Source organism: Mercenaria mercenaria, chromosome 9 (genome assembly GCF_021730395.1).
Source record: "Mercenaria mercenaria strain notata chromosome 9, MADL_Memer_1, whole genome shotgun sequence".
In the NCBI taxonomy this organism is placed as follows: domain Eukaryota; kingdom Metazoa; phylum Mollusca; class Bivalvia; order Venerida; family Veneridae; genus Mercenaria; species Mercenaria mercenaria.
The window spans coordinates 39,280,708-39,294,278 of NC_069369.1; the positions used below are offsets into that span (position 1 = coordinate 39,280,708).

The 13,571-nt window shown below is 34.9% G+C and overlaps 2 protein-coding genes across 2 annotated transcripts; both read left to right on the forward strand.

Moving 5' to 3' along the window:
- Positions 1–2,136: 2,136 nt before the first annotated feature.
- On the forward strand, positions 2,137–5,935 carry LOC123546930 (zinc finger protein 91-like). Its single transcript, XM_053552025.1, has 3 exons — positions 2,137–2,717; positions 3,761–4,711; positions 5,133–5,935. The coding sequence occupies exons 1-3, from the start codon at positions 2,328–2,330 to the stop codon at positions 5,739–5,741; spliced, it is 1,950 nt and encodes a 649-aa protein (XP_053408000.1). The 5' UTR covers positions 2,137–2,327; the 3' UTR covers positions 5,742–5,935.
- A 729-nt stretch (positions 5,936–6,664) lies between these two features.
- On the forward strand, positions 6,665–13,369 carry LOC123546125 (mediator of RNA polymerase II transcription subunit 28-like). Its single transcript, XM_045332313.2, has 4 exons — positions 6,665–6,774; positions 11,376–11,442; positions 12,450–12,562; positions 12,758–13,369. The coding sequence occupies exons 1-4, from the start codon at positions 6,700–6,702 to the stop codon at positions 13,211–13,213; spliced, it is 711 nt and encodes a 236-aa protein (XP_045188248.2). The 5' UTR covers positions 6,665–6,699; the 3' UTR covers positions 13,214–13,369.
- Positions 13,370–13,571: the final 202 nt, after the last annotated feature.

Genomic DNA, 13,571 nt, shown 5'->3' on the forward strand with positions numbered 1-13,571 from the left:
ACACATTTTTCTCCAATATAGTGAAAAACATATAAAAACAACATCAGTACTATTAATTAACTAATCAGGACGGGTGTTACAAGCACTACTTTTAAGCAATCTAACCTAACTATCTCAGGTGATAATAGATCTATTTCTCACTAATAATTGGATTAATCAAATTGATGATAGAGACAAGACTACTTTCTGTGTTGCCAGACGGAATTAATTAATAGCAGATAGTCTAAGAGTACATATTGTCAGAAGATATTCCTTTATTTATATATACCATCGACTTTTAGGCATTTTAACACTTGGTTTTGCGACAAGTTGTCGATCTATTTATTTTTGTAGCTCTTAAAATTTGTTCACGCCATTGATTTTGAGGCAGTTTTACATTTGTTTTGTGACTAGGAAACCTGGAATTATTTCAATAGTCGGTATGTGTTTACTTTATTTTAATTTATCGTTTATAAATCGAAATATTTCATGTTCAAAATAACTAAAATTTAATACGATGGCATGATTTGTTTGTTTGTCTTACCTTCCCAATACTCTTTTTTTTTACTCAATCCTTGTACAGAAATACCAAAATAATAAACATAAAAAAAAACAACAGATAGTTATAAAATAGGGAAAGTAAAGTAAACAGATCAGTGTATATGGTACCTGTTTTAGGAATTTATTTGTATCTGTCACGCGATGATTTCGGAATTTTATGATATTTTAACCTTTAGCCTGCTTGCGGCAAGAGATTCTGCCTTTGCGAACAGTGCAGACCAAGATCAGCCTGCACATCCGTGCCTGCACTGTCTGGTATTAAGTCGGTAAATTTTCAGTGAAATTACCGTTCTGTCTGGATGACCAGTTCATTATAGAAATTTAGCAGGGTAAAGGTTAAAGATTTCCGATGCGCATCTTTCACTAAAATAATGTATTTTTAGGTGCTGACTTTAAATGAAAAAAAAATCTCATTAAATGAATTTAATTTTACTAAACATATAACCCTATTGTATTAGATATTAGAAATACACTGATAATACATGTCATGCATAGCAGTCATTTGCTAAAAATAAACTTCCAGTATTTTAGCGGTAGTACACGAATGTAGGACAAAATTTCTCCTGCTAAATTTGACAAAGGACAAAGTCCTAACCCCCCCCCCCCCCCCCCCCACACACACACACCACCAACAACACACACACACACCTCTTCTTTACTTCATTCCATTTACAGTCAAAAAATATAATCTTAAAGATGCTGTTCGTCTTCATTCAATTTTCAAGTTTTTATATAAAATAAATGAATGAGGGATTTTGTCAGATGTGGTCAAATTGAGCAGGGGTGATTTTGTCTAGGGGGATTTTGTCCGTATTCCGTAGTACACTTTTATATTGTATTAAGCTATGTATAATTCAGGCGTGTACTGTTTTATTTATTTTTATTATTATTATTTTTTTTACATATTAATATATGATATGTTCATTGCACACATGTTACCGATAGTAACAGATACCCTGGGGCCATATCGCGCGGCACGTGTCAACGTGTTAACACCCGTGGTGACATTTTACACCATACACGTGTATTGGTGCGAAATCATGCGGCTCTGAATTATCAATACTTCCTCTCGTCAGAACAGTGACATATTACATTAACAACCAATTAGTACAATTTCCACTGTGCTTTTTTCCCGCTCAATTGTACCAAGTTTTGAGGGGAAAAAATACAACTGTTTCAAAGTTAAATTCAACTGTGACGCGGCTAGAAGTGTTCTTTTCTTAATTTTAGTATATCATAATACATGTTTACATACATCTTTGTGTTTTTATTCTACGCCGGTGGATATACATATAATATATTTTTATTTAAACAAAAAGCAACAACAAATAACGCGACATCTTTTGAAGGGTATGTTTTTTTCTAGATCTATAATGCTTGACTGTAACAGTTGATGTATGAAAATGTTTTATTACTGGTTAAAATTTTATCTCTAAAGAAATCAAAATCTTTATTTACATTGTATTCATATATTTTCATTAAACATGCCATCGACAAGTGTTGATATCTATCCAAATCAAACAACAAATTAGCATAACTTTAAACAGTATCTCCTTTCATCTATTACTGCAACTGTCAATAAGTTTTTCGGGATGGTGTAATAAAAATGTAATGTTTATATTTTCAGAAAAAAGATAATTATTATAAGATTTTTATCAAAAGAGAACTACAATGTCTCTTTTTCGCGAGAACTTATTTATTTACAACGTTGATGTTTTTTTAAGTCTTTTGAGATTGAAACGTGATTAAAATTCAAATAGTAATTAATGTCATAAATAAATATTTACATGACTGATAAAAAACGTAAAGAGGTACTCTCAATTTCATTGGTCAAATTAGCGTTTTCATTGTGGGTAATTTTTCTTAATTTTTTTTTTATAAGAAAATCTTTATACTTACAGTATTATTCGATACCTAGACGTCACGAAAAAAACATGGTAGTAGCCGAGGCAGACGATAGGATGCAGCACGTGGATCACGAGAAATCACAGAACGCTGAAATACACGAGTCACAATCTTCTATCACATCAGATGAAATATTCACGTGTAATCAGTGCATGAACTCTTTTGAAGACCGTGATACGTTGTTCAAGCACGTGAAACAAGCGCATCAGCAGCACGTGTACTCTAGACGGAGATTTAAATGTGACCAGTGTGAAAGGACATTCAAATCTATGGTAAGCAAATGTTTTTACATTTCGTCAGTTTACAAAGCAGTTTTAAAAAAAATATTTTTCATGCAAATGTAAAATTATACTAGTTTATTTCCACAAGATATCTTTTAAATATGCCGGTCCTAAAGTTTTGGGTCCGTTTCTTGAAATTGATTACAGCTAAAGTTAGAATGTTTCACAAAAAATATTTAAGTACATTAATTTTAAGTATTTGGCTGTTTCTTATGAATTATAAGTTTACAGTTACAGAACCTGAGCGTTGTTCTGACAGAACGCTTAATTGATGACATCTAAAAAAGTATGTTAGTAATAGCCACTAAATGAAAATAGTCTGGACTTGAAACATAACAACGTTTGCGAGACAGACTCCCTCTGTATAGACTTGTTAAGGCTGATAGCATGATGTACCTTTAAATGCCTCAAGATGTATATAAAACTTTAAAAATTGAGAAAAACAGGAAATATGCAGAAAGTAAATAGATATTCATATTTAAATACTCGTGTTTTCTGTAAAATATGAAGAAAAGCTCTCCACTGTGTAAGAAACGCAGTTAAGTTTTAATATGCAGTGTATTTGACAGACGTGGTAATCTGTAATTTTAAGACACGAGACCTGCCATTGTTTCCAGAAATATATTACCAGAAATTCGAATATTATTACTTACTGATGCAAAAAGGAACTAGCATTTTCTCTTATAGTTACTGTATGGCGTTTTAACACAGTTGCATTGCTACATCCATTAATCAGTGATGAGTTTTAATGGGTGAATTACAATCAGGTGGATGTTTTAGGCACTACCTTTCGTCTCTGATCCTTTTTGTAAATCATAGGTGCACAAACAACTCAGTTTGAACTAAATCAAAATTTTCTAACGTTCCAGTGACCATTTCAGCTGAAACTGAATATCTGTGTTCTGATAAGTTACTAGAATCTGTTTAACTTTCACCCATACTAAAATGTAGAAATTTTATTTTAGCAGGTATGCCCATGGCTCTGTTAATAATGTAATACTCATATTTTACAAGTAATTTACGTCTTATTTCAGAGTGGTCTAAGAAATCATGCCAGAACACATTCCGTGTTTTTTGGGGCGAATGCTGAGGCTCCAAGCCGTCTCAGTTTTGGACCTGTACATCCGGTATTACCGAGTACATCCGATACAAGTAAACACAGTTCTAATGAAGACGCGGTTTGTACGATGGATTCAACTTTTACAGTTGAGAAAGAATTCGATAGTAGTGTATATCATTATAATGACGTTGTGTGTGAACAAAGCGAAAAAACTGAAGCTCGTGTATCCGGATCACGTGACACATGTGATAGTGTTCGTGCCGATGTGAGACGCCGAAGCGGAATTCCATTACCTGTTCGGAGATCGCTGCTTGCAGATAAGGAACCGATGGGACTGTACAAAGATTCATCCGAGGCTTTTGAACGAGCCAGTGTACACGCAAAGAAAGCAGATGAAACAGATAAGATACGCGAGTCTGCAACTACATCTCGTGAGATCACACGTGAATCTAGAAGACTCACACGTGTCATTCATACGGAGTATATCCAGGAGGCTAAGCAAAACGTACACCGGGCGTCTATTTTCAAATCCAGAACCCCAAAATCTAGACCCAGAACTCCGGCACAGAAATCAAAGATTTGCACGGAACGAGCACTCAGGCTAAAGTCACCGTTCGGAACAAAATACACAACGAAGGTAGAGAGTCCTTTAACATCAAGAAACAGAAATAGGTCCAAGTCGCGCACACCTCAGAAGGGCCCTAGAACACCAAAAAGTGGGAAGCACACAGCACTCAAAGGAAAGCGAACACCGGCAAGTTCCAAGACAGACAGTCCAGCTAATAAAGGCTACAATTGTATGAAATGCGGCAAATCGTTCGTGGACAAGTCTAAATTGGATGTACATTTTGCCGTGCACGCCAGGGAGACACCGGAGAAATGTGGAATACCAAAATACGCCCTCAAGAAAACCCCGAGTAAACAGGTATGTATAAAATTGAATCAGTTACTATTTCTTTGTTTCGTCGAGTATAACAAAGTTCAATTAGTTGTAATAACTTTATCTCTTAAACAAAGTGTATTGTAATCACGTTTTGACTGCTATATACGTTTGTAACAACTGCCCGGTTATATATAGTTTATAAACAAAAATACAATATATAAACAACAGTGTAGTATAAACAACAAAAAAGTATATTAACAACAATATAGTGAATAAACAGCAAACGCCTAAAATAGCCAAAAGAGCCAAAGATCTATAAAATGAACTTATTTAAAACTTCATTGGTTTCATCAAGTGGGGAAATCACCTATTTCCACTTAAGGAAACGTTTTATGTAAACCAAATTTATTATACATTGTATGTTACTATAAACATTAAAATGCCACTTCTTTATTGTTTACAGAAGGCGAGCCCATTTGTAACTGAGTCTCTTGATTGGAATAGCAAAAGTTTCTCGTGCAAGCAGTGCGGACGGGCTTATGAGAAGAAAACGAATTTGGACGCTCACGTGAAAACACACGACGTGAACACACCATTCAGCTGTGCTTATTGTGACAAAAAATTCAGGTTTCTATCGTCATTGAAGGCTCACAGTTTCGTGCACCAAGGAGAGTCGCGTGATCAGAGTAACACGTTGACCTTAGAACACAAAAGAACACCGGCGGAGAAATCAGAGCGAAGATATGACATTACATATAATTCATTGAAATTTAACATTTTCTCGGTTCTACCATCTGGCGAAAATCCTGAAGACGATAGCCTTATAAGTGACGATCTTCCTTTCGTGTGCAAAATATGTAGTTATCAAACATGTGCACCAGCTGAATTGTTGATTCATATGAAAACTCATTCCAAATCAGGACCATTCACGTGCACACACTGCTGTAAATCTTACAAGCTACAGAAAAACCTCAAAATGCACGAGAAAGTTCATACTATTAATAGATTGAAGAAACTATTAATAGAAAATACGATCAACAAAACAGCAAGCCAGTCCATGTTACATATATGAATAGATATTTCAGTGAACGAACGGAGTTTTAACTATTAGTTCCCTGCCTAATTTTGTGGCATGTCTTTTAGAAGATCTCGCGAAAACTGTTACATATATTTTGTTGTGTACAAAAATACAGATTTTAAATTTCTTGAAGCAGCTGTATATTGACCATGATGTCACAATATCGTTTGTACGATTGTGTTATTTATATGTAAAATATAGTTGTGTATAATATATGTCTATTAAACTTTTCATAAAAACCTTCTGGTTGTTTAGCCCTAAACATGCCACGTCCTTACCTGATGAAGGCTATTAGGTTACTAGAAAAGACATCTGCAAAAATAACCCCAGTATATGGGTTACCGTTCCAAGGCAGTGCCCCTATTTTTAACATGTTTTTTTTTTACCGTTTCGTATTTTATGTTACGTATATATTGTCTTTTTTGTTGTTGACGTTTCTTTCCTCCCCCATGCCCCAACCAAATCACTCTATTGCATTTAGTAATTTACGACGTTCTCCTTTTTCTGAGCGCATGATCGAGTGATGTAAGGTGCCCGCCATATTTTGGGTCACTGGCCGTCTCTGGGCGGTGCCCCACTTAGTTGTTTTTTCCTGCTTGTCAGTCCGTCCGTCCGTCCGCCCGCCCTCCTGTCTGTCTGCGTCCGTGCGTGTGTCCGTCATTGTGCTGCCGTGGTTTGCTGTGTAGGGAGCATGTTGTTAAAATGTATTTGTTTTGGATTTGTGAAGCAAACCGTAGATATGATATCTTTTCACTATATTTTTCTTTTTGTTGCTGGCCTACATTGCGATACATGAAGAAAACGCTGAAATATTTCTAGAAATAGTTTGTTAGGAAATTGGTTTTGTGTATTTTAACACATTTTACTAGTATAAACTAAGTCCTGTCACATATTGACGGAATTATTTTCGGGACGATGACGATATCTAAAAAGAAATTAGACAGAGACAAAAATGGCTGCGCCCATTGATTCAGCAAGTGTTGGTCAAAACCAAAACATCATTGATGATTTAGAATCTTCCTTCTTGGTAAATAACGTTTTCTTTTAACGTCCCTAAGTATGTAAGGCAATGATCCTTTATAAAGCCTTCCTTGCCTTAGTTTGCATCTCCAATAACTACAGAACAACTTTCGGATAGTACAAACAATCCGGACAGCGTTCTATGCTTAGAGAGAATCTTTGTGTAGATTTGATTAAGTTACAGTGCTTTTTGAGAAAATAGATACTGGCCATGACAGCATGATTTGTACTTTAAAACAAACAAGGCAAACCAACTTCTTGGAATGATAAAACATACAAACAAAATAACATAATAGGGGTTTTCTAGGGGCACAGACCTCCTTTTCTAGAGATTTAGGGTTATTTACATATAAAATTTTGTTGAAAATGAAATGACAAATAAGACTTAACCAGTGTTCACTTAAAACATTAATCTAAATGGTTTATAGATACCAGCGTTCACCCTGTAGTTTACCTTTTCTTTCAAAACCTACCTAACCGAGGAACTCCAAATGAATACACTGTTCTGTAACGATTAGTTTATTGTAAAATAAACTGTTGATAACAGATTGATGAGTGAATCATACCATTGAATGAATTATATTTGAGATTCAGCAGAAAAAATAACACAGATATAATAATATTCACCTATTTATTTTGTTATTTAACAATATATAATGATAATCAGCACGGACCTGAATGATTGTTTAATAATCAATTAACCGACATTAAGTAAAAGAAACTGTTTGTTTAAACATCACTTGTATCTCGTATCGGCTACCAAATGTGTGGAAAACATAAATATCCTATGGGTTAATTATCATTTAAAAATAGTGTTTTTTTTTTGTCACAACATAATTTAACATTATTTTGTTTAATCTTTTTTCTGCCAATTCGTATCCTTGTGATTTATTTGGTGTTCCTTGGTTATTTACATTTCGAACGAAAATGTAAGTGATCGGATGAAAGTTGGTATCTGTAAACCTTTTAGATCCAAGTTTAAGGTGAATACTGACAAAATCGTATTTTATATTTCATTTTCACTAAATAACCCTTAATCTCTAGAAAAAGGGAGGTCCTTTCCCCTAGAAAAACCCTAACAGGCTTGTTTAGAGGTATGGATCCGTACCTCTAGAATAGGAATTTAGAGGTACGGATCCGTACCCCTAGACACTTCCTTTTATATAAGCTATACCCTAGACACTTCCTTTTATATAAGTATAATTATATAGCTTTTTGCTGATGTTCACATAATATATGGATAAACCACTCTTTCTGTGTCTTTACAAAACACTAAGGTGTCATTTGTAAAGCATTTCACAGAGATGTTAATTTTTCCAACGAGGAACTAGATCTAGGTGGCCAGAAACAGTGCATGAAATATTGTAGACCTTCATATTGTTCATGACATTTCGAAATTTCAATAAGATTGCTAGGAATTGATCATGCGATATATTTACATTTTACAAAATACACAGGACAGTGTTTAACACTTGCGATTGAGGCACATAGGCTATTAGCAAATATATACAGTCACGGTAATAATATTGATAAATGACCGTAACTGGGATGTGTCACAAAATGGAAAAAACTAATAGAGCAACATCATCCTTTCATATATACTGATGAAAATTCAAGGTTTTATTACTGAAATGGATTAAAAGTATTCAAAACTCTGCTGTCCACATGTTTAAGAATTTGGCAAAATATATTTCTTTGCATTGGAAGAACTTTTCAGTATGTATAAAGAGTTTCTAGGCCTAGTATATAGAAAAAGAAAGCTATGAAGAAACATTCATTTGATATGCATCAGCTTGAAAATACAAGAAAATAAATGCAAAATCGATGATTTACTGATGCTAATGTACAGGAAAAGCCAGTACCAGCTGGCTTTTGTTAATCCTGAAGACATGGTAAACAGTAAATTGAAGCCCACAATATTGCAAGACTTCCATTAAGAGCCAGGGGTTGGGGAGGGATTTCTCAACACATTCAAAGGCGCTTTATGTAGTGCAAAGGCAGCCACTCAGGGCACTAAATTAATCCTTTACTAGAACAGACACAGAGCGATCTGACCATAGGTACAGAGAGAGACAAAGTCCCCAGAACAGAAAGATAAATCCTTGTTTAGATACAGGTCTGTCCAGTTAACTTAGCCTAGCTCTTTGTAAATAGACAGTCTGGTTCTTCAACATGCCCAGTGTATAGCAATGATACACGCCAAGCCGTCTTTCCTGGGAAGAACCAGTACTGGCCTCTTAGTTAGGTGGGACACACTCAAGAGCATCAGATACTCAGGAATTTCCAGTGCCTAGACCGGGATTCGAACTCAAAACCTCAGGATTGACAGTCAAGCATGTTACCTTTAGACCACCGGGCCACCTATTATTATGTTATGTTATCACTTTCAGTCTGATATTATGTCCAATTCAGTCACGTCTGAAAACAGAACAAATGTTAATTATTCATATTCTTACATTAATTTTAAGCTTCAGATTATGAAAATACAGTTCTTAGTTTGCTGTAGGTAATATATGTATCTCGTGAACAAAAAGGTTCTTTAGCATACATGTGCAGTGTAAAACCTGTAGAAAAAACATCTATTAATATACAGCATTTAGCACAGCGGGTAAAGTTCCCCTTGGTTTGACCATCGCAATCTGTCCCGGGTGTTCATGAAAGACCAAGTCTCTCCCCCTAAAACATGTTTTGTTTTCTAATGTTTTCAGATAATGTTACATCCCTATAAAAATATAAATTATTTTTCACTAATACACTCAGAATTAGCCTCAGGCATTGTGCTTCCAAGTAACTCCTATCCAGTACAACTAAATGACGCTGAATGAAATGCGCAAACAGATGGCTCACTTCAAGGTCAAGGTCACACTTAGGGGTCAAAGGTCATACCTTCGGGTGTATATTGCTCCGTATTGCGGTGCTCTTGTTTTATTATGTCTCCTACATGTAGTAGGGGAGACATATTGATTTGGTGCTATCTGTCCGTCCATCCGTCTGTCACAAAGTTTGTCCATGCAACTTCTCCAACACGACCAGGATTTATACCAAACTTCCAAAGAGTGATCATTGCCAAGCCTAGTTGTGCATATGATTGGAATTTTATGGTTTGATGGTTTTCAGTGGCCATTACTCTTATATTATTAGTAGGATTTCCACCAAACCTTAGACGAGTGATCAGTGCCAAGCCTCATTGTGCATAGTGACGGCATTTTCTGTTTCCATAATTTCAACGGAGTTTAGGTCCTTGATTCTTCAAATTTTATGTTTTGGCCAATTCTGTTACATTATTTTGTGGATTTCCACCAAACCTGACAGGAGTGGCAAGCCTAGTTATACATATATCTTCGGCATGTTCCTTTTCAGTGATTTTCAGCAGAGTTATGGCCCTTGATTTGTTGTATTTTATCTTGTCTGTGCAACTGCTTCAGTACAGCCAGGAGGAATTACACCAAATTTCATAAAAAGTGATCATTGCAAAGTATATTTGTACATGTCATGGGCATGTTCAGGTTCGGTGTTTTTCAGCAAAGTCATGGCCTGTGATTCGTCAAATTTTATGATGTTTGAGCCATTTCTGTTATATGATTGAGCGGATTTCAACCAAACCGTACAGAAGATATCAGTGCCAAGTCTTATTACGCGTATTACCATCCTGTTCTGGTCCAGTGATTTTCAGGGGAGTTATGGCCCTTTATTTGCCAATTTTATGATATTTTGGCAGCTTCTCTTACAATATTGTAGGAGTGAATTAGTTGGATTTTATGGCAAATCAACTCAAAAGGTCATAATTATATCGCCGGGAAAAAGCCACACTGGAAACACACATTGAAAACCATTTCTAAAAACATTGATGTAAAAATGTATATAAAGTGTTAAAAATACATGTACCTATTTTAAACATAACAGTATTGCAATTGATGTAAATGAAAATTTCAAGCTCAGATTTTATGATAGATGCCTGTCTGTTTTAAAAAGGATGAACTATTGTTGATAGAAACTGTTTCAAACAACTGTTTTAAAGTTTGAACATCACAGGAGTTGCCACTGCCAGACCTAGTCGTGTACTGGAATGTTATGGTTCAGTGATTTTTCCATAAATTGTGGCTCTTAATTTGTGGCATTGTGCAGTTGCTGCAAGGAAAGTGGTGGGAGACATAAGTTTTTCAGGACAAACAATCTCTAGTTAATTGTGAAATTACCTAAAGGTCATCACACTGCAGATAGTATGAACAATGCATAAGCTTGTTGTAGATATAGATATGTGTATAATAAAAACGTTGGTTCATTCAGCCAGTCATTGAACTAATATAAGTTATAAGTACAGGTTTTTTAGAATGATTTCTAGAGAGTGAAACGTTCCCTAGCCACTGCCTGAGGAAGCCCCCGCCCAAACTGTATTAACCAAAAGTATTTTTTAAAAAAATGTCATTATATGACTGAATAGTGTCATGGTAGTGTTGCGTTGTAAAATTTCATGTTAGAAGTTGATCTTCACTAATGAAAGTAAACTATAATGCGCTTGAGTAAATGCTTACTTTTACTTAAAGTTTGTATAATGCAATTCTTTCTATTATTTATCAAAATCATGGCAGATTTGTTTGTGATTTTCAGAATTGTTTGTCACTGTTGACCACCCAGGAACAGATCAATGTTCAAGATTCAGAGGAAACAAAAACAAGTAAGATATAATAATTATCTTGCTGCAATAAAAATGTGCTACTTTTATCTTTTTAATGACCTGAACCGGCAGCTTCGTCAAAACATGGCTTTACTATAGATTACATAGATTTTTATGCCATAAAACTGGTGTGTGTTGAACTTCTTACTTATTATTCAGTAGAATTCTTTCAAACTTTCGAATATGATATCTCAACATGTGTATATTTTCACTGCTCTTCCATAACCTTGAATGTCAATGTAGACAGAAAACTCTTATTTTTACATTTCAGTAATTGTACTTTGTTTGATAAAGTTGACACCAGTAAATAATAAGACAGTTGGTATTTCACATCTTCAAAAACCAGATATAATTTAGAAATTAGAAAATACCTAGTTCTGCATTTCAAAGAATAACAACTAAATGTCATCTTTGTGCGTCAAAGAACTGCATATGTTATTAATTTTACCAGCTATTTATTATTTAAAAAAATACATTTAAACAGTCTTCTTAGAATTTTATCGTTGTCTTGTATAGAATGCCACACCATGTAACTCATGGCATCTAAATGAAAAATGTATAAAAGAGAAAATCTTAGAAAAATTTTTATTCAGTCTATTTTTGGGCAACAGTGATTGCCTTTAAATTAGTTTATAGCAGCATTAAAATTGAACAAAATACAACAAGAAAATGAATTTTGAAAAGGATTTATTTTGTTGTTTTTCATCCCTGGAAAAGTGAACATACGAGGTTTAGGAACAACAGTGATGATATAAGTGGTGAAAGAAAAATTTCATTTCACTGAATTTGTTAAGTTGTTAATTTGTTTTTATATATATATATATATACATGTCTTGGGTTTCAAATTCCTAGTTCAAACTACTATACCAGTTGTGCATATGCAGCATGTACAATGCATTTAAAATTTTAATGCTAAAGGCTAATGTAAAGGTTTTCAGATATACAAACAATGAAGTTTATGAAGACTGTTTTTTTCATTGTCCATCACTCATTTGATTGTATTTTAGGTATAGAAAATGCTATGCAGAGATTCCTGGAGTTATCTCGACAAACAGAGGCTTTCTTCCTGAGAAAGAAAATGCTGATCTCCTACCAGAAGCCTGAACAACTATTGATTGATGTAAGTATTGTAAAGAAATCGGTTGCATTAATATGAATTATAAAATACTGTGTTTTGAATATTTTGCATTCAAGATTTTTCTCCTAAATTTTGTCAGCAGTGGAAGCATGAATGTCAATACTGGGAAACAGCTTTTATATTATCTAAAGTATTTATATATCAGGAGATAAATAACGATGAATTTCTCCATTACAGGACATAGATAACCTAAAAGCTGAGTTGGCTAGGAAAGAGGCGTTGTTGGAGAAGCATACCGAGAGGTTGAAGCGATGTCAGATAATTCTGCAGCAGCAAGGTGCAGCGCCTGGTCAGCCCGTGCAGCAACCTCATCCTGCCCCAACACAGCCAAGCATGCAGCCGCCTCAGTCACATCCTGTACCGCAACAACCACATATGGCTCAGGGAGGGCCATTACCACAGTACCCATCTCATCACATGCAACAGATGCCTTCACAGGGACCAGGGTTACCCCAGTATCAAGGATACTCGGGCTCCATGCACCCGCAGTCAATGCCAGGACCACCTCCACCCATGCAATCTCATCAAGTCCCAATGGGACAAAGACCGCAAGCCCCACCTTCATACCCACAAGGACCTTTAGCATATCTGGAACAAACTACATCAAATATAGGGCTTCCTGATAGAAGATAGAAAAACAAAAATTCTCAGAACATTCAAATGATAAGAACAGCTGAGCCAAATTACATAAAGAATAAATAGATGATTCTAGGACACTTCTGCATTAAGCAACAAATTTTGATAGTGCAATGATATTATATGAAAGTGCAAATATATACTGAATCCTGAGATGTGGTTAATTACTTTGGATTGTGATTGACTAAATTACAATTCCCTCTAAATATTATGATTACAACTACAGTTAAATTACTCAGACGTTTGGGGTTTAATTGATTAAATTACAGTTACAGAAAACCATATCACAAGAACAATTATTATGTTCCAGTCAGTCCTTTTCATACAGTTTGACTTCTTGTTACATATAAATTAT

Excerpts from the sequence above, each read along its gene's own strand:
- LOC123546125 (XM_045332313.2), top strand. The coding sequence starts at position 6,700 with ATGGCTGCGCCCATTGATTCAGCAAGTGTTGGTCAAAACCAAAACATC. Across the intron at positions 11,443-12,449 it reads TTCAGAGGAAACAAAAACAA|GTATAGAAAATGCTATGCAG; the intron begins GTAAGATATAAT and ends ATTGTATTTTAG. Across the intron at positions 12,563-12,757 it reads CTGAACAACTATTGATTGAT|GACATAGATAACCTAAAAGC; the intron begins GTAAGTATTGTA and ends TCTCCATTACAG.
- LOC123546930 (XM_053552025.1), top strand. The coding sequence starts at position 2,328 with ATGACTGATAAAAAACGTAAAGAGGTACTCTCAATTTCATTGGTCAAA. Across the intron at positions 2,718-3,760 it reads AAAGGACATTCAAATCTATG|AGTGGTCTAAGAAATCATGC; the intron begins GTAAGCAAATGT and ends GTCTTATTTCAG. Across the intron at positions 4,712-5,132 it reads AGAAAACCCCGAGTAAACAG|AAGGCGAGCCCATTTGTAAC; the intron begins GTATGTATAAAA and ends TATTGTTTACAG.